Source organism: Melanotaenia boesemani, chromosome 6, assembly GCF_017639745.1.
Source record: "Melanotaenia boesemani isolate fMelBoe1 chromosome 6, fMelBoe1.pri, whole genome shotgun sequence".
NCBI lineage: Eukaryota > Metazoa > Chordata > Actinopteri > Atheriniformes > Melanotaeniidae > Melanotaenia > Melanotaenia boesemani.
The window spans coordinates 22787495-22808804 of record NC_055687.1 but is presented as its reverse complement, the minus strand read 5'-3'; the positions used below and the strand labels follow the sequence as shown (position 1 = coordinate 22808804).

The 21310-nt window shown below is 39.7% G+C and overlaps 2 protein-coding genes across 6 annotated transcripts in view; both read right to left on the bottom strand.

The window, feature by feature from the left end:
• The window catches only part of ptprub (protein tyrosine phosphatase receptor type Ub), a 213986-nt gene extending 205704 nt beyond the window's left edge, over positions 1-8282 (bottom strand). For all 4 annotated transcript variants that reach the window (XM_041987309.1, XM_041987310.1, XM_041987311.1 and 1 more), the window contains exon 1: positions 8027-8282. In XM_041987309.1, the coding sequence (XP_041843243.1) occupies positions 8027-8096 (70 nt within the window). In that variant the 5' untranslated portion in view covers positions 8097-8282. The remainder of the gene's footprint in view (positions 1-8026) is intronic.
• LOC121641265 (glucocorticoid modulatory element-binding protein 1-like) lies at positions 3456-21239 on the bottom strand. 2 transcript variants are annotated; one of them, XR_006010679.1, is made up of 12 exons: positions 20774-21239; positions 18816-18952; positions 18459-18517; positions 18075-18196; positions 16591-16694; positions 15870-16054; positions 15440-15583; positions 13081-13218; positions 12777-12893; positions 10596-12692; positions 5912-5914; positions 3456-3466 (listed from the first exon to the last, which is right to left on the bottom strand). XR_006010679.1 is itself a non-coding variant. In XM_041987318.1 (10 exons), exons 2-10 carry the CDS (start codon positions 18926-18928, stop codon positions 12250-12252), a joined length of 1425 nt encoding a protein of 474 aa, XP_041843252.1. In that variant the 5' UTR covers positions 18929-18952; positions 20774-21239; the 3' UTR covers positions 9774-12249. The 2 variants fall into 2 exon arrangements, 1 of the variants encoding a protein (XP_041843252.1); XM_041987318.1 differs by lacking the exons at positions 3456-3466; positions 5912-5914 and having other exon boundaries at positions 9774-12692.
• Positions 21240-21310: the final 71 nt, after the last annotated feature.

The window sequence follows — 21310 nt, the reverse complement described above, 5'->3', positions numbered from 1 at the left end:
TTGCATAGATGGTATCTTGAGTTGGATGAAGAAACGGGCAAGAATAACAAAAAAAGGCAGCACTCCTTTGCATACCAGTAAAGTGACACACTGTACATGCAGAATTACATGGAGAATGCAGCCACCAAATGTACAATCAAAGGTATTTCTAACTTTCTGATGAGCTGTCTCGTGGAAACAGCAGGAAGCTGAGAAGTAATAGCACAGGAAGACCTGGAGGACTGTGGACAATCTGGCTGTTAGAGCCCTGAGGTTGAGGCTAACTCACTTAAAATTCATGTAAGAAGTAGAACAACACTCCATTTGTGGGTCTGTGTTAAGAATCTTTCACTGGTTTCTGAGCAACACAGGCAAGCACAGTTATCTGAAGGTAAAGGCCAAATATTTCCTTGGTCCGCAACTATCTCTTTCCATTGGTATCTCACCAGAAATGACTCACAGACTTCACCACATTGAGCAGCGAATACAGATTCAACTTATTTGCCTTCAGGCAATTATCGAAGCTTGTCAAAAGAAATTAATAAGAGACCACATTTTCTATAAACCTGCCACGAAAGACTAGTTTAAATGTGTATACTGCAAGCTTTGTCTCATGAGAAATGGTAGAGAGGGAGCACACCTTGAACTACTGTCATTGAAATGTCTTACAGCCACACACAGTGAATCAGACATCAGAGCGTTTTCTTTTCTTATGAAAAAGGTACTCGGGATCCCCTGAGCTGCGGCTAATATAACAGCATGTCAAAGTGAAGAGGACTGTGACAGGAGGTCATGTAGGATCGAAAGAGAGGGTTTCGAGAGGAAGAGGACAATGGGCTGACTGCGACAGGCTGTTTGAGAAATCAATAAGCTTTGCTTTTGTTCTGTCTCACTTCAACACCTGAATCAGAACAAAAAGTCTGAGGCGTCACTTGGCAAAAGCTTTTCAACTCGTCCAGTGGTCGGAAGCTGACGTGTGCTAACATATCTGAGCAACCTGGCATATCATTCAGATCCACTGTTTTTATTTACATTTAAAAATCAGCCTTTGATGCAAAGCATCATGGGCCCACACCTTTTTCTGCAGAAGCTGCAGTAACTCTTTCCCGCTTTGAACTGTGATGAAACTACATGCAACATTTAGGTGGCTACAACTCCGGTTTGGGTGAGTCAGATCTTTTTATTTCAACTAAGATTTAAAAGAATCTGAAAACATCATAAATGTCATCCTCAAAGTGGGTTAGTAAACATCTCATTCTTAATTATATTCTAAATATGCATTTCATGTGCTCAACAGGTTTCAAATCAGTCTGCTGACTGATTTACCACCAGCTGGCACCTGTGCTACCTCAGCTGCCATGACCTTCCCATAACCCACCAGCAACAGCAGCTGTCACAGCAGAGTGTCACCACTGTACCATGACTGTGCTGCAGGCAAACAGAGACAAAACGCCTTCATTCAAAAGCAAAAAAACTAATGAAAGCTTGAAGCCATACACTGTAACTGAACAGATATGACATTTTTTTAAGAAAAAGATGGCAGTTTAGCTTTAGATGTCATGCTGGGCAAGCTTTAAATGCTGCACTCTTTTAAGTCAGCATGGCAGCAACATTGTTCATGCTCTGGTACACTTTAATGCTCTTCAATTTCTACTGTCCTGATAAAGTTTATGTGAATGACTGTCAGTTTAACAAGTGTGAGATACACCAGAGTGGAAAGGGCTTGGGTTCACGGCTGGGTCTCTTTGCTAAAAAAAAATAAAAATAAAAAGGCTGGTCAAACCAGAAATACCACTTCCTGTATGATAGCAGGCATTGTAGCACAAAGACAACTGAAGCCTGCATCCATTATCCCAGCAGGGAGAAAAATATCCTTAAAGAGAGTGCTTTGACATGTAGAGGAGTGTCAGGAGTTTTGGATTTCACTGGGGCTTTTATATGAGGAGAACTGCACAGGCAGCTGAACAATAAGTTAGATATCCACACTGCAATCCTGAACTCTGACTCCAACCTGAAGTAAAGTGAGCATCTGTTCCACAGCGAGCCTGAAGAACCGAGTAAATTTGTTGTCACAGAGAGAGGTAAAGAACTGAATCACGGCCAGCGGTCTAAATATAAACTGCTCAGGAGGCTTTCTTTCCTCTGGGCAGGGGATAAGGAGCAGAACTTGCCGCATCCGTCTTGCAGACCCACTTTCTGCAGTCTGGAACTCGCTACCTTGGGGAAGAAAACACAACGACTGAAACAACTGGGACTCGAAGCGCTGCTTATTTCTTTGTTGGATAATTACACATCTGTCTGTGAGCTTGAGTTGTGCAGGCTCACTCTGTTATATCCAGGCTATAAACACTAGCCCATCTGTGTTTGGTAATAAATGTCTTTCCCCATTATTCAAGAAAAACATACACTTTTAAGTGGTAATGAAGATAATAGCTCTGTCATTTTAAACCATTAGATCAAACATTTTTGGGCTTACTTTTTTTTTAACAGTTTGCAGCCTTTTGTTGTAAATTATGTAATGAAACTATCTTTCTTCTGTAGTATACCATACACTGTGTATTTGCAGGACACAGGCAGGACGTTACTTTGGTCATATTTAAATGAAATGGACTTCCCTGAGTGTGAAATATCAATACTGCATAAATAATGCCTGGCTGGGGGAGCTGAGAAACCTGCACTCTGGCTGCTGCAGAGTGGAAAGAGTGAGACAGGTCAAGGCAGCACACTGGCTGTAAATCTCTCAAGTCTTGGCATCTTATCCAAGGTGCTGAAGGGTGTCACAGTAACCCTGAAGAGCCCACAGAGGTGGCAGCTCAAGCCCCTGCTAGCATCTGGGAAACATCCATAATTTTGAGACCCTTCTGCATGAAATACTAAACACATAAACATATTGTGTACTTATTCACTTGCTTTTCATTAATATGCTAAAACATTCAGAGCGTATGTTACAGAGTGTAATTTTCAAATTCAAATACTAAATGGTCTGCACAAGGCTTAGTAATGAGCTGGAATATGATTAAATTACATTTGAAGAGTGTGACCAGAAAACAGCACTGAAACAAATGGACTCATGAGGAAAATTAGAGGATTCTTTTCCAAATGCTCAGTCAAACATACAATGAGCCAACAAGTGTGTGAAAGCATTCATGATTCTTTTGACTCCAGTCCTTTAAGCCCAGTCTAAGTACCAGCATGTCACATGTCACAGCCTAGTCACAATCTCAGGGCCAATCCTCCAACTTTAACCAATATTTAAGCTTCGTTTCCACTAATAGGTCCGGACTTGGGACTCAGGACCGTTAGGGTGCGGATATGGTTTAAAAACTGTAATTTGATTGCGTTTCCACAGCCAACTGTAACCTTACCTGAGAGGCGAAGTATCAACCGGATAGTGATAGATGCCTCAGCTACTTAATAACATGATGCCATCGCACCAAAACATTTAGTTTTGGATGGCCCCATCAAGTTGTCTCTGGACCTCTTCCTCCTCAGTGATAAGAGGAAAGTGATCCGAGGAAAGTGCTCCTCGGACGTCCATGGAACGGTGCTTCGTAAAGCCATTTTAAACGGAGATTTAATCAACCAAAAAAAAAAAAAATGTGATTTTATGTCAGGTCACAAGGGAAGTGATTTTTTTTCCAACTAATCAACGGATTGCATTGTGTCAAGATCCACATTGACAGAGTCCCAAAAAAGTCAGATGGGTTGGGTCAGATATTAGCATACCCTTCCCAGTTTCCGAGTGTAGAAACACAAAAAAAACATGTCACTCGTTGATGGAAACGGGCCTTTAGGTGGCCCCACCAGGTATGACTTCTAAATAAATAAAGGAAGCCTGGGAGACAAATTCACTAGAGACTGGCATGAACTTTTACACACAACTGTTTGGAGTCTATTCTAATCAAAACCATACTATGACCCTAAAAAAGTCGCTTTGATTCTTAAACCAGACCTTTTTAATTGTGTAAATGGAATTTTGTTGCATAAACTCAGATTTTAATCTTTAAACCTAACAAATAGTAAACTGATGCAAAGCTAATTTCCAAATGTTTCATTGGCTTATGTCTCATGACTATAACTCTTTTCTAAGAGTGGAAATTACATTTTTATATCTCTATTGTTGATTCTGCACTGTGTCCTGATTCCTGACCCTTTATTAACACACTTACAAAAAGAGAATTCAACAGGAGAATACGTGTCATGTATAATTATCTACAATCTACCTGTTTTCCCTCTGAGTGGTTCCTTTCAGTGCTCCCTTTTGACCAGCGAGACTTGATATAAGTGAGCACTAACCAACAAAAGGAAGGCCGGGCTAAATGGCAGAGGAGACACAGAGCAGAAACAATCCATCTTTGGGGGTTTACCCTGTTCTTTCTCTGCTTCAGAAACATTACGCTCACCCAGCATTTGACCTTTTTGAGGATCAAAAAGAGGCCACAGGTCAAAGAGGCAGGAAGAGAACAAAAAGTTGGAGCTAATTTAGAAACAGAGAAGCAATGTGATGATTACAAGGAGAACAGCAAAATGCTTAGCAGGATTAATTACCAACAACTTTCACAAGATATGTATGAGCTGCAGTATAGCATAAAGAAATGCCTGCACACTCGAACACAGCACAGACCCAGATGCATCACAAGTAAATGAGAAATGAGACCAGCTCAAGACAGAGGCTCTGCATGCTTTCACTGATGAAGAGTGCCATCCCTTATCATGACACTTGGCATGAAGCAGGACTCCTTGAAGGCAAGTATGTTTCTTCCACTCTTGTGAGAGAAGGAAGAGAAAGGCTATTGAGGTCTGACTCTCCTACATATATACCCACATTATAATAGATTACATACAGTAGAGACACAATGCAGCACACAGAGTTCCTCTCATAAATTATCTCACACACACACACACACACAGCACTGAAGGCAGAACGGCCGGCACACACGAGCACAGCAAAAGTCCTGCGGCGGGCTCAGCTGAAAACAAAACATCTATCTGAATGAATCCCTCTGTCATTTTCATCGTCTCTCTCAAACATTCCCTGCCCACATTCTTCCCCTTCAATCCCCTCCTCTCCTGGATGCAAAGTTTTCCGTCTGCTCTCTGAATTACTGCCTGTGATCCCACAAAGATGGAAATCAACCAGCCTTTGCAGACCTGATTTAGGCCCAATACCCACTGGCTCCCTCATACTCGATCCACAGACGGTGGCCTGACTCCTGCAGGGAACAACTTCCACTCGGTGGATGCGATGCAAACCTGGGGTGTGAGGCAACGTTTTTCACGTGATGGTAAAATCATTCTTTAACAGGCAGTGATTTATAAATGCATCTCGGGGACCCTTTTACTTCCATTTAGTCTGATTCTTGTTACACTGAGCACACATAATGGACTCTTAACAGAGCAGCACACAGGCATCTTGAAAAGAATGACGTCACAACAAATATATTTGCCAGACAGAAAACATCTAAGTTGGTCCAGCCGACATTTCCACATTCACATAAATAATGTTCTCTGTCCAACAAATAAATGTATTCTCTTTTAAGCAGCTGTGTTTTCTGTTTTTCTTACATCTGTATGTTGTATCGTTGACCCTATGGTGGCTGCAAATGATGGCGTTCCCTGTTTCCAGTTGGATTGTTCAGCTGGTTAGCCAACTGTAAATGTCAGAAAACTGTAAAACAATAATGTGCAACAGTTTACTGGCATAGCTTATATGTTAAAGGATAACAGTAATAATGATTAACCAGGCAATCTGGGTTTAACAGACCATCTCATCTCAGCCCAAGTGCTGTCTGAAACACTCAAATGAGCAAAACGAAATTCTGCCTTAACTTTAGATCAAACTGGGAAATGAGTCATGAGACACAGGATAATCACAGCACTCGGCTGACAACATTCGCAGATAATAGAGGAGACAGATGGTAACTGAACATACATGCTATTCCCATGAAAGAAAGCACAGGAGTGCAAGTGCCAGATTGGGTTAAAACAGATAACATCATGACAAAACTTGAAACTGGACATTGGTGACCTCTTTATGTCCGAGCAAATATGATGTGAGTGTTCTTTGTTTTTGTTTTTTTTGTTTGTTTTTCATTTTCCCTATTCATCAACCACACTGCAGTCTGTCTAGCACAGGAAATACTCTCCATATGTCACAGCTGTGAAGTGACAGCCTCTGCCCATCACAACAAAACCAACAGAAAGAGTCATGGAAAACATGGATTAGATTGGATGAAAAGGGGGCAGCGGATTCCATATTCCTACATGTTATTAAGCATTTGTTGAGACGTGGGCTTCATCCAGACACAGCAGCAAAGGCAGTGTTAGTCAGAAGAGGCATCTTGAAGATTGTGGGAGCTGCAGGTTCTGCTCCTACAGGAAGCCGGCAGGTGGAGAAGCATGTAGGGAGGCAGGGTGAGGTGGGAAGAGAAGTAGCAACACCTGCCAGTGTTGAATGTTAATAGCTAATGGGAAGGCAAAAGCTCTGATGGCAATGCTGGCAACACCCCAGTTAACAAACTGAAAACCCGACAGCATGTAAATTTTTGTTGACAGACACTCACGGCGCTGCGAAGTGAAGCGTTGCTGTTCCATTCAGCTCTTTTAATTACCTGTGTGTGATTTAATCCGTCCTATGTCTCAGCCCATTCCTCTTAATGATGTGCTCCATTCAGCTCTTGATAATACACATAATGCCTGCATGGCTCTGTCGTTGCTGCTTCACCCACCTCACGTTAAAGCGTTCAAGTGTTTTGCTGAGAATTTCTTCTCATGAAATACAAATATTGGCCTAGTTTCAACAACAAATATCACCTCGATCTCCTTCTGCAGGCGTTAAAGCAGCCTAGAGTGTAAATGTTATCAGTACTACTACCTTATTCTCCAGGTTTTATCTTCTACAACGGTACATTTTTGCATTTGTTTGTAAGCAAGAAAAACAGGCCCAGATAATCTCAGCTTTCAGACTAGTATCATAAAAAAAATCTCATAAATGATTGACAGAAATTGAGTGAATAAAGCAAATTATTATTTGAAGGAATGTTAAAAAAGAAAGAAAGAAAAATTGTGTCAGATTCTTGTAAAAATAAATACTTTGTCTTTTTTTTTTCCACGACTGGATATTGGAAAGATTAGTGAATTGATGTGTTGCCTGAAACAACACAGTTTTTATCCTTAAAAAAAAGAAAAAGAAGAAAGAAAAAACACAATACCATCATGTCTGGCTTGCTTCCTAACCAAACTAAAATGGGTGTAAACATAACAGCCTTCATATTGACCACATGACAACCCAGATGAGCAGCATCAGCTCATCACCTTTGGAGAAAAACCTGCAGCTTTGATAATCAACCACACTTGCCTGCAGTTAAAGGGGAATTTGTCTTAAATAATCAAAGACCATTGCAAATTTCACAAATCAAACCAGAATAAACTTTTTAAGGAGTCACTAAGTCAAGAATTAACAAAGCAACCCGAGTCTAGTACGGAGGGTGCTTTAGATTTTAGTCTCACAGATTGGTTCAGGCTGTGGGGGATTTGAGACACTCATGCTCGCAAATATCGATTCAAATGTTGTGAGAACATGACTTTTTTTATCTCTCATAATGGGCCAAGTTTGTCTCACAGACTCAAAGAATATTTAGTCTACCTGGCGCCTTTAAATGCGCTTCCCTGTGCGATACCAAACAGCAGAGGCTGGGCAGCGCAGAGGACCGTGTTGTTTTGGGAAATGGGAGCTTTCCTCAGAACACCCAGGCGCAGTCCTAAATAAGGTTTTTCACCAAGATATTACTAAAAAAAAACTTCAGTTTACAAAGTTATTAAAGTCATTGATATTTTCTACTGGGAGGAATTTAAATGGTCCCATTTGTAAGTCAGGAGTGAAAAGCAGCAAATAAACGTAGCAGCGTGTTGGGTGGGAAACTGAGCCACAAAGTTGGCATCTTTACCAGACTCGTTCCGCTTTTTCCTCTAAGTGGAGTTTTTAAAAAACACAACACCAACAACTTCTCAGCTGCTTTTAGGACACAGAGATGTGCATCACTCTTACCTGTTGGTCCTTCAATGCCATCGGCGTAGATTTGAACAGTCAAAATCAGTAGAAAGGCGCAGGTGTTCATCGTTTAGATGTTTTAGTCCACTTTAAATGAGAAGAAGAAGTCATTTCACTCACTCCGTGAGGTCCGGGCGCGCGGGAGACAAGCGGAGCCCCTCTATTCCCCCCAGTTGTGACTGTGTGGAGTTTCGGAGACACTGGAGGGAGACAGGGCTGTGCTAGTTCTGCAAACTGACGTCAGGGTAAACAGTTCAGGAGAGAGACTTCTTTCCCAAGCCCACTTTCCCTCCCAGCCTCCGCGTCTTCCGCTGATTTAAAATATGAGCTGGGCGCCTCCAAGCGGCCAAATCCAGCAATGACACTCTAGTATTCAACGCCTAATAGCACCAACCCAGCAGAGTATGTCTGTTTGCTTAGTATTGTATGTTGCTCTATCTTGGATGTCAGGGAGATCTTTATGCAGATCTTTTGCACACATTTTAACCTGCTTTTGCTTACTTTACACTGTGTTTGAGGTGTATGATTAACTTTTTGAAGTGAAGCTTACAATAGGCAAACATTTGTGTTGTGATTTAGGTTAGACGTGTAGTTTTGAAGACTTAGACATTGGGATATGCTACGATATGACACTCACGTTGCATCCAACAAGCATAGATAACAGAATTATGAGTCAGCAGGCAATGTCTGCAAGACTTGTTATTTCAGACAGCTACATATCTCTGCACACAGTGGAGTTTTAAAAGTAAGCATAGTATCACAGCTGCATCAAATGTGCATACATCTTTCAATTTAAGTTTGGAGGATTTTGTCCCTGAAATAGGTACAATAAACTTTTTTTTTTTTTTTTTTTTTTTTTTTTTTTGTCATTTTTAGGCCATTTATCCCACTGGTGTTATAATGTAATGAAAATTACCTGACAGTCCCAGATTCATTCCGATTGGCTCATTTGTCTGGCGATAAGATGTCTAGTCATATTAGTTGAGCTCATGCTACACCAGTCTACAGGTCTCAAACCCTGGATGTTTACTCTGGCATCATGTCATTTTAGAGCAGATACGTATTAACACATGGAGAACAATACACTGTTATCCTAAAACACGTCGAGATGTAGGCCATTATTATCACCTTATTATTAATGATCATAACAGAACATGTTAAACCTTTCTTATGTTGAAAAATCATATCAGCTGTCAGAACTTTAATGAATGAAAGTTTTCCTGTTTTGTTTTGTCATGTTGCCCGCTGTTTTTCGGACTGAGGTTAGTCTCATATTCTCACTGGACAGACAGGTAGGCATGCCTTCATGCCTATCCATGGCAGCTGCAAAGCATATTTCTCCATAAATTAGAAAGTCTGACATGTTGTGTTCACTGAATTTGCATTTGATGAGCTTACAGTTTTTTCTTTCAACACACAGTTGGCCATGTTGGAGAGTCTCTGAAACACTAGAACTGCAAAAATCACCTTTAGATTTATGTAACATGCAAAAACTAAGTGTAAACATATGGCAGAACTGTGATAATTACCTAAAAAGTCTGTGATTTGACATGAATTTGCAAGCTTGTCTGTCATGTCTCATTCTCATAAAACACAAGTTTTCTATTTTTAATTAAGTTTTTTCATGATCCAAAATGTTCGTTGCATTTTATTGTAGCTTAATATGGTTTGTTCATATTTACCTTTCAATCCAAACACCTTGCACAAGTGCCACCCCTCTCCATGATGAAAGATGGTACAGCTGACACATTCATCTGTGGCTCTGGGACTCAATTGGATCCAAATGCCATTATGCAGGCAATTCATTGTTCATTTTGTTTTTGTGTGTGGACATTAAAGCTGTGGATTAAATTATAGGAAACCAAATACAAACCTATAATGCTTCCAACATGAGTGCACTCTGCAGAATGTAATGTTGTTAGCCCTGAATGACATGTGAACAATGCATCACACAGCAAATTATTCAATTTAACCAAAGGGGCACAACGTAAGTCACGATAACACCTGTAATTACACCTGTCTGATGCATGGCACATACTTTTTAGCCCTGGTATTCAAGGCACAGGGTAGCAATTTATTTAAACAAATGGAGCATCTTGACTGGAATGTGTTCAACTGTATGATACTTTAATTAGCACTAACAGGATGTTGTACTGTTCAATTCCAACAGCAGGACAGGTGTCTGCGATGATGTTGAGAGCTGCACTGTGATCACAGTCATCATATCAGACATTTCATCGGCTGCCACTCATGAGCCCTAACAAACAGCTACATCTGCACGGGCGGCGTTGTGTATGAATTCATAAAAACATATCATTCCAGTTCTGAGAGAAGATATCAAAGGCAACCCATCACTGTCTATCACATGGCCTGTGCATGCAGCAGGGCGCTTAAAACGAACAGGAAATCACAGCTGCTTCAAAACAAAAACACAATTTCCATTAGCTGTCTTATAGGAAATGATTGACATTTGTGATTGTCATGATACTGGAAGTCAAACATGGCTGTAGGATAAACCCAGAGGGCAGCAGTTTTCTCCCCTGAAGAGTTTTTGCTGTTGAACTACAAGGAAACATCACAGTGTTACAGAGTCTGACTATATGAGGAAATTAATTAAATGTCTCAGATTAAAACCAATAATACATTTCAAATAACATTGACCCATGTGTGAAATTTATTGGCCAACGACACTGATTTTTCTTCCTGTCTGTGCTGTCAATAAGACTACCAACATCATACGATTTCATCAACCATCTGACATTAAAACAATCAATAATCTGAGTAGTGTCAAGTTAGTCTTTAAAGACGAGCTTAAACACAGAATCATTAACTAACAAGGTCATTTTACACCTTTGGGACCTTTTGAAATCACACTTGATCACAGCATATCATTCCCTTTTATATTTTAATACAATAAACACTTAATAAAGAATTTAATATGTAGCACATAAATAAAAATTATCCTGCATAAAGCAACAGGCAACAGTTCTGTCACTTTTACACATTGTTCTCATACTGTAAAAATAGAATCTATTCCTCAGGTAATGAGTTCATGGTGCACAGATCTAAAGCTCGTCTCATGCACAATTAAGTCAAAGCCTACCAACATTGAAATGATAATCTTAACCTACAAAATGAACATTTAAGCTATAAATACTTGATTTTTTTAATTGATAAAGAGGTCAGCACCTCTTAGGTAAAATAAAATGTCATTATCAAAGAGTTTAAGATAGAATCAGACATCCTCCTTTCAGACCTCTTTAACCTGACATTTAGAGAAACTTACACAGAGCTCTGCCACCACAAGACAAGAAAGAAGTCTGTGCTTTAGTGTTGCAGCTGGTGATCATTTTCATAGCCAGCTTGATTATCTCACTTAGTTGTTAGGGTATAAACACAAAGTTATTTTAAAAATACTAACAAATAGTGTCTGTAGTAAATCCTCAAAGCTCAAAGTCACATGTTCATACTGCAAAACTGTAAATTTTACAAACCACAACACAAAGGATGGATTAGAAAACAGATTAAATGTCTGATAGATTAATCATTGAAACACCTGGTCAACTTGAGTTCTTCTATATTTTAAGTTGATAAAATGTTAGAAAAATGTATCTAAAACCATATTATTATGCAAGGACAGTGCTATTCCAATTTAACAGGGAAGCTGGAACTTCTGAGATCCCAGTTGTTAAAATCAACTGAGATGCTCCACTAAACTGGACTCACAACTCAGAAAGTTGCAGGAGTTTCACTAACCATCCTCTCAAAATCCAACATGGCTGCCCTGTGAGATGATAGCTGCTTTAATAAAACTTCTGTGGGTTTGTGTCCCAGTGTAACTTTGGAGGCAAACCGAGCACAGCTTGGATCTGCGACTGTAACCCTGCTGTAACAACAACTCCACCAACTGTTGTTTATACACCAGGCAGCCAGACTATTACAAGCACAGCCAGGAAAGGTCAGTGAAAGCAACCATCTTCTTACGATGCAAAGTTTTTCTTGGTATTCCTGAGTCCCAGACTTTGTGTGGCTGTCATTTGTCATATACCACCTGCTTGAAAATGTTGCAGACGAAGCACCATGACAGCACACTCCAGCAAAACAATATGCCACACTTTCTTTAGTGTCTTTTAGTCTTTTGCACATTGCCTCTTTAATCCCACAGAATTCCGTTGTCCCACTCTTTTTTTTTTAAAGTCTTTCTCTCTGTCATAATCGTCTCAGTCTTCTGTCTCCTCCACCTTCTTATTTCTAATGTGGGACTCTCCCAGAAGCTTTACTGTCCTCTGTCCAGTGTCTTTGTTCATCCCTGAGGTGACCTTCTGTTTCGGCTGGTGAACCCTCTCTTGGTTGATATCCTGATCCCTCTTCGGTGTGCCACTTTGGCCATCTCTGTCCGCCCTGCCAGTTCTGGCATGCTGACGCTGGCCCGTAAAGGCAGAAGAATGCAGGAAGAGCTGGTCATAGGATGCAGCGCATAAACCAGTAACAGAGAGTGGGTGGATCACTGTGCTCCTCTTAATGGAGGTTAGGAAGTTCTGGGTACGCCTGTTTGACTGCATTTGACGCTGAAGTCGAAGATGTTTTAAGGTGTTTGAAGTTTTGTAAGATCTGCTTTTAGAGCAACTCTGCTTCCTCTGATCCTCCAAGATATCATCCAACCCTACAGAAAAACAAGATATTAGTAACTATAATCCAGTGGGGCATCACAGTATGTACTGTATATTGGCTTTGGCAGCTTTCTCACCGTAAACACTGTTATAGATTCTGCTCTCTTCATTCTGGCTGTGCTTCAGGCCCAGAGCTTGTTTCACTGAGTCTAAAAGCCCAAACATCTCACACAAGGAATTAAGTACGAGGGCATCTGACAAAAACAAACACATAAAAGGTTGGCTGCAAAGCTTGAATGGTTAGTAAGTCTCTATTAATTTGTCCACAATGAAATTCTACTCTCAAACCAGGTTTAGAGATAGATTTTTTATTTAAAAAAAATCTTTTAAAGATGTGACATTTTTATTATATATCTGTTCTATCATCCTGTGGGAACTTACCCGTCTCTTGCAGGTTTGCCTTCTCACTGCGAAGCTCAACTCCTTGAAAAGTGGTTAACATTTCAGTCTTAAGACTGGACAGGACCTCCCCCATGAGCCCCGAGTCGGCTACGGCCCTCCACAGACCCAGTACCCCACCTAGGTGGGACATTTAAGGGATTAGTTGAAAACTCTGAATGTGAGGTTTTATCATTTTATTACATGGTGTAAAAATGGCCACAGAGAAATTAGAGCAAGCTTTGAATGCACCGCTATAGTTTTGAGGTGTGAACATATCTGTACTAGTGAGGACAAAAAAAATAAAGAGAAAGCCAGCACAAATAAATAAGAAATTTTGGATAAATAAGGTGGAGAAGAGAAGCCGGGGAGACTTCTGGGGCTGAGATTTGAAGTCAGTCGAAGCACTGAAAGAGTAATAAAGTGAAGAGGAAAACACAGAGGGAGATGTCAAGGTTGGAAGAAAAGTAAAAAAATTGAGATAAAGGAAGTGTGAGAGGTGCAGCTTGGAGAGAGGATGTTAAATGGGTGACAGATGGGGAGAGAAAAGAGTAGGAAAATGGGTTAGGAAAGTGGTGCTGGTGGAAAGAGAAAGCAGGGCAGGACGGATTTGAAGGAGAATGAAAAATTACTTTGGATCTGCACATATCTGAGAAACAGAATTTGCACTGAGGCACTGAAAGAGTAATGAATGTAAATATATATATATATTTACATTTTTAAGACATTCGTGCAAATCTATTAAAATATCATATTTTTAATATTTCCAGTGCCAGCAATCTAAATCCATTTACAGCTATCATGGCTTACATTAATTTATTCCTCCGCATATTAAGAATGCACTCAACTAGGATGAATCATTACCCTGCAGACTGAGAGTAAAGCAATAAGCTGAATGTCCTAACTAAGAGTTGTCAATTCTTTATATACTGAGAAGTACTGCATGTGCAGAGAGGCACTAACACTGGCCATTCACAAGATCACCGCAGGCCATTTTACAAACTTTGGTCCACCTGGAACAATGCCTAAATAGGTCACCTTTAAAACCCTTAAATCAAAGCTCAGGTCCCAGCAAGAAGCAGTCACACCTGGAAATGTCAGCTGCTATATAAAGGGACATGACTCTCTGCCTGCCTGCGGTCAGCATGTTTTTAAGGACAGTCTGCAGGAGTGGCAGAACATCCCATAACTGCAGATTCAGAGGTTCAGTGGCTTGCTGTGTGACAGGGGTCAAACAGTTTGAAACACAAGTGCAGGACGACTCAGGAAAGAACATGCCTCATAACCATATGGCCTCTCGAGGATTGTGCCATTTCACAGGATAAAAAATATCTTATACAAGTAAAAAATGTGCCCTTAGACAGAGAGCAGGCTGATATATTCCTGACAGTTCCATCACTCCAAAGCCTAAGATATGTGTTATAATAAATACCCTGATAGAAGTTTCACAGAGATGTGCAACAGTCACTAAACTGCATTTATACCACTGAATTACAAACCTTCTAAACAGAGCACTTATGCATGTAGGTCAGCAGTTTTATGCACAACTTTGCATCTTACACAATGACAATACACCACTGGAGAGCTGAGATTCTTGAGATTTGATTAATACAAAGTATTTTCCAATACTGTGACTACAACCAACCCCCAAAAAATAAATACAAAGATGACAAAATGGCAGCAAATCTCCTAAAATACCGCCTGGTAATTCACTGATTGACATTTTCCTGACAGAAACAGTCCTGATAAGTTCAGTTAAGTGAAGCTTTCATCTATAAAATGTCCTTTTTTCAATATATTTCTACATATTGCATCATCATCATCATCATCATGACAGCTGTGCCTCATCTTCCATTTATTCTCTTATAAGTCTGGTACATTTGTAAACACTCATAAGATGTTGACTTCAGAGTTAAGCCAGTGCCTTTACCTTTTGATTGACACCTAATTTGATCCTGTAAGTGCTCTTGCCTTGTTCACAGGCTTCAATAGCTCACACAGTTTTTAAGAAAGCATCTGGTCATTCTTTCAAACAGTCTATTTTTCTGTTGTCATTATCAAACTATGACTGTGGTTTGGCTTTGTTTTCTAATGGTGATTCTGACTATTAAGGGAAAAAAAATTAGAATGTTTGCAGTCTGAAACAAAAATGAACCATTTACTCCATTTATCTCTAGAGTAGCTTTCACTTTACTGTGGATATTCCATGAAAAGGCATTTCAGACTAATTTTCTCAGAGTGGGAAAAGAATACACCATGGTGAAGCCCTGCAGGTTAATAGCAGATGCCATCAGTATTACCATTCAGAAACAATGTATGGTCAGCCACACATACAGTATACTGAGCACATGCTTATATTCACCAGGTGTGTCGGCCCTCTTTCGCTTGGCAGAATGTCCATTGGCTATTGTGGGATTTACAAGCTGGGGTCGACCATTACTCCACTCTGCTGATGAATTAAACTTATCCTCTGAGGGCTCCTCTACTTCTGCACTGTGAACATCACCTGAAATGAGACCAAAGAAGTGATATGCAGTAACATGACATTAAAACACAGAGCTAGTAGCTGGGAGACAGCTTTTTTGTTTGTTTGTTTGTTTTATCTGAATGTTTAGATCATTTCTGTTTTCATTATTTACACTTAAGCCCAACAAACACACACAAAAAAAATCCTTTCTTTATTACAAATGTATGATCTTCAACTGGCTTCTAAAGTGTTTACTTTGAACAGCAGCTCGAGCATATGTGGTAGATGGAGGGGGGGCAAACTGTAAATGCCAACTGATATCTACCTGTCAAGGGAGGCACCTGTCCTCCAACAGGGTCGAGAGCCAGACACGACAGGCTCGGCTGCACCGCGGTCCCCGGAGGAGGTCGCGTGCTGTTGATCAGCACATCGAATTTAGTGCTGCGGCAGGTGTTGCTGCACACGGAGTCATGCTGGTAGAAATCTATCTGGCCAGAGTCCATCATTTTCCTGCAAGGAGGACAAGCAGGTTACAAAAACACTGCAAAGTATTAGAGAAAATGTTTTTGCTTCGCTGCCATAGAGGGATATGAGGAGTGAATTTGCCAAACAATCCCAACAGCTTCCCAGCAGTTTTGTTTGACACAGAGCTGGCTGATCTACCCTCAGGAGGAAAACAGATCAAAAAAGCAGATACTGCCTGTTGAGTTCTGTGTGTTGCTTCACAGTTACACCAACAACAAGTGCAAACACGATAAAGATGTGCGAAGTAGCACATGGTGGCTTACACGCAAGCTATTTGATGCTACTATCATTATAATTCTGCTTACCCACTGGCTCAGGAATGTAGTGGCAAACAGACACTAACAGACAGTAATGCAGCTGGAATTTACATGAATAAGAGGTTGTCCAAGCTGTTCACTGCATGACTCTGAGTAGTTTTACGGACTGTCACTTTAACCCCAACACAGCAAAGCAAAGCAAACATAAAGGAAGATAACATATACCAAACAGAGAGATATTTATTTAATATCCTGCAAACGTACCTGAGCATAACCCCCCCCAGTCTGATGGCTCTCTTCCAGTCCTTCAGAGTGGCTTTTCCTGCCAGGTGTACAAACTGCTTAGGACTGATGAGCTGGTCATTAAACTGTAAAAAAAAAAAAAAAAAGATATTTTTGACATACACTGAGTCCAAGATACAAAATAGCATTAAAATTCTTACTTTATTATGACTCCCATTACATTTAATTCAAAATTAAAGATAAATGGCAATATGGTAATAACCAGAAATCATTTGTTGTGTGTACAACAGAATACAAATGTGTAATCTGTGTGTGCATACGCGTGTGCTACTGCAGCCAACGTGAGAAATCCACATTTACTTGCCCAATTGTGACTAAAAGCAGTTTGCCAGTCTTAACAGTCCTGTAGAATTTGCCCAATGGCAGAAGTGTGAAAAGGATATTCTGAGTGTGTTTTTTTTAGTTTGTTTGTTTTGTTTTTTGTTTGTCTTTATGATCTTATATCCCCTCTGGTAATCCTGGAGGAATATATGACCTAAAGAGAGGAGAAAACCTCCCCTGAGATGAGCTGTGCACTTCTGATCACATATCAGAGAGCCTTCTTATCCCGAGCAGGGCAGTTTCTATAGCAGATTACTTGCAGAAAGAACAGACTGTGCTCAGACTTCTTAATGATCATGTGAGAGGACAATGATTTTCTCACATGATTATAAGATGGGGGTTTATACGTTTGATGTAACGTCTGAAACATATAGTTCTCTTTGTTTTGGACACAATATTTTATCTCCTACATGCAGGCTTGTGTGGAGCTATCGCTACGAAAAGTGTGACGTACCATGAACACTTACAGAGGACATGAAGTCTTCCAGTTTTTGGAAAAAGAAAAAGGACAATAGGAAAAACTTGGGAGCTCATGCAAAGGGCAAGATGCAAAAAGGTGAAATTTTAAAAGCTGAATCCTGGATTTGGCTTATTGTTGTATTTGACTAGTTGGTGCACAATGAACTCTCTCAGAATTTGGGACTTTTAGGGTAATTTTTCACTTAAGTATTTTGAATAAGTGTATACAAGGTTTTTGTTTTCATTTTTGTTCCATCATTAGTCTCTGATGTAAACATTCAGTATCTTATAGAGGGTATAAAGTGTTAAAGGGAGAGTGATGGGGTAGCCAGGTTTAGGTGCCAATAGCATTTTTTCTTTCCCAATCAGAGGATCGATGGTTCATCCCCAATATCAAAGACTACTTATGCAAGACACTTAACCTCACCATGTTTGCTCTTAGTGGGAAAAAAAACCCTTGGAGATTTTTTGTATATAATACTTATTGTTTTTATGAACATATTTTAAAGAATTTAGATAGGGTTAATATACAAATACAAACTATTTAAAATGACAAAGACAGCAGATATGTGAAGGTAATTTTTCATTTCTTGATTGAGAAACATTTAAGAAAGTAATACCAGGCTATAAATTCATTCCTGCACACAGTAAACAGATCAACTTACTTTGACACATCTGGCATTGATTCCAGGGCACACAAACTTCTTAAACAGCAGCACCGCCCTGCTGTCTCCACATGTGATGGGGTAGCCATACTCAATCTCGTCTCCCTCGGCTTGACTGTCATCTAAATAATCCAGAACGACAACATAACCATGACCGTCTACAGTGACTCTGCTAACATCTTTTAATGAGTGCATGATGTCTTCAAGTGTAGCTCACGAGGTTTATCAATGCTCTCTGTACATATATTATCTTTTAAACATGAGTCCAGCTTCTAAACAATACTCTGCAGTTCATTGCTGTGCAAAAAGCTGCTACTGTATTGAACAAGTTGCTGATTTTATATGTTCAATTACTGTCGGAGTGATCTAATTGTCTTTACTTGCCTTGATGAGTCTCAATGGCTAGGACGGTTGTGCCAGTGTCTGCAATGTCATCATTTAGCCTGTAGATGGCGACATATTCACACATATAGAATAATCATGCAACGTACAGCACCTGACCTTTTTGTTTGTTAGCTTTTTAAACAAGTTTTTGAATCTTTTTTCTCTGGATTGCCTAAAATCTCATTATTAAAACTTCAAAATGAATTACAATATAAATAAAATGTAAATTTCACTTTCTCAAATATAAACACGAAAAGAAAAAGATAAATAATCAATCACTTTGTGATTTTATATCGGGAGAAGTGCTATATAAATAAAGCTTTACTTACTTTTACTTTTACTTATTAACCAATTTACCTTTGCAGATGCAGGATGACTTGAGTCTTATGGTTGTTGCCACTGCACTCCCCCTCCTCTTTCTTCACCATCATGAGTTGCCCTGAAGACACAGTGATCTCGGCACCAGCCATCACCCGTCCCCACAGAGCTGCCAACTAAGAGGACCAGGCAAGCATGTTAATATCCACATTAGACACATCCACACACTTGTCAGTGTCAAAAGAAGCCTCCTTACTTTTCTGGGATGCAATGCTTAAAATGACATAATCCTTACACACTGGGCATCCTGGATTACTGTACAGTACTGTAGAGCACATAGATGATGGCACAGAAGCTTAACACTTTAAATATAACCCAAGTTATGAGGCTTGTTTTCTGCTAAAATATATAAACAAATATAAACACCCAGTGGAACATCTCACAACTAAATTGGTTAATTGGCATGAGGCCAGTCAGTACTGAATAGCTTTGATTTGTGGCCTGCCAGGTAGCACTGCAAACAAAACAGATATGATTCTGTAATGTAACATCTCTGAATATACTCAGGACCACTTCTGGAATTCATTTAAACGAAACCCAGCTCCACATTGTATCCACAAATGTAAGTCACAACAAAAAAGAGCACTCGTGAAAGGTAGAGGAGTGTATTATTGTGAATGGTGAGGGTAAGCTGCATGTATGGGAAGGCACTAGTAATGTTGAATAATTTAGGCTGCTTTTGAATAAGTATATGCTTATGTCCAGGAGACAAATGCCTGGTTCTGTAATAAAAGAGTTGTGTTGCTCAGCTGGCTCGCCTGCAGTCCAGATCTGCCAACCACTGAAGCATATTAGGAGCATATTGAAATTAAAAATATAAGAAATGAGGCCCTGACATGTTGAGCAGCTGAAGAAGAAGATGGGAAAACATTTATGAAAAAGTGCAGCAAGTGGTGTTCCTTACTTCCAAAATTATCAGTGTGTTATTCATAGAAGAAATGTTGCAACACAGGGACGAATAAGTCATCTAAGAATTTTAAATGCACTGCAAGTTTTTAAATTATTCTCAGGCATTGCTTTTGTTTTTATTTACATGGTACACAGAATCCTAACCAATTTTGGAAATAAAAACATATCAAAGTAGATTCAACAAGTGAAAACATTCATTCATTTTCTGTACCACTCATTCCAAATCAGGGCTGAGTGGCAGATGAAAACACTTTTTTTACTTAAGTTATGAACTGAGATCATCACTCTTACATTAATTTGATGCAATGGAGGCACTGACTTTGATGCAAATATGACACATAAATAATCATGTTGAAAAAAATATATGCTATTTCTTGGAGTAATTGACAACATTTGAACTGATATGAATCTTCAAGAATCAAACTATGAATATTCTTATGTTTGTGCAAATGTATCTGACAAAGTTACAGTCAAATTGTCATATAGCATATAATGCGTTTAGGTACAATTTACAATATACACATTTAAGATGGATCCAGTGCAAAAAAAATTGATTTCCTGCTATGTTATTTTAACGCGTATAGAAATTATTTCTGTAAATGGCCAGAGTGATTGAATTAAATAAGTGTCACAACAATAATTTCAATCATTCCATTCTGTCATAATTATTCTTTCAGTCCCATACAAGAAGTAAACCAATAACACATAAATAATCCTGTCTTTTTGGATTATTCCAGCTGAAGAGAAACGAAACAGGCAGCAAAAAAAGCTGTCAGCAATAAAATTATCAATATATTCCACCCTATTCTATATTAAAGTAGTCAATGTTAGCTCACCAACAGTTGCGTGCCTTTCTCACCCTCTTTTACCTACTCAAACTGACGTGTGTTGGTGCGGCGTCACGCACACCCCCAACCAACAACGGTTGCGCGCGCCCATGCTTTAGAACGGCTAAACAAAAACACCCCGTCCACGCTACAACTCCAAAACACTGCACTTTTTTTTTTAGAGAATATAGTTTTACTTACCGTTTTACAGCACGAAATAATGCATCCTCCGCTTGTTAAATAGGCACGAGAGCATGCGCCGAGCTGCCGAGCTGTACTTCCTGCAGTGAACGCAGCATTTGCCTGAGAAGCATCTGTCCCGCTGTCACGAGAAGCGGTTTGTTGGCACGCGATCTGTAAATCGGTCAAACTGCTCTTACGCGGCTTGGTTTGGGCGCCTGTATAACATTTACGCAGACGAAATGATGTCAAGCTTCAATACACCCGTTCTCAAATCTCTATATAAAACATAAAAAAAAAAAATATAGATTTTTTTTCAATCAACGGACCCCTTTATGTTTATCCCTAGCGTGCATAATATTGTATAATATGTGCGGCTTTATGTAAGTTTGCCATGTTGGAAGTGCTGTTCAAAGTGGCTGCGTGCTGTGTTTTTGTTGTTGCCTATATTTCACCAGCAGATGGCAGTTTTTGCATTGATTTTCATGACAAAAATGTGAGGTGTGTCGGCAGGGGTACACACACATACAAAAAGAAAGAAAAGAAATAGGGGGGCAT

What these genes read in the sequence shown, in the direction of transcription:
- LOC121641265 (XM_041987318.1), bottom strand. Translation starts at nt 18,928, where the DNA reads ATGGCTGGTGCCGAGATCACTGTGTCTTCAGGGCAACTCATGATGGTG. An exon ending in GGCAAACCTGCAAGAGACGG is followed by an intron (nt 12,894 to 13,080) that starts GTAAGTTCCCAC and finishes TGTTTTTGTCAG; the next exon opens with ATGCCCTCGTACTTAATTCC. An exon ending in AATCTATAACAGTGTTTACG is followed by an intron (nt 12,693 to 12,776) that starts GTGAGAAAGCTG and finishes GTTTTTCTGTAG; the next exon opens with GGTTGGATGATATCTTGGAG.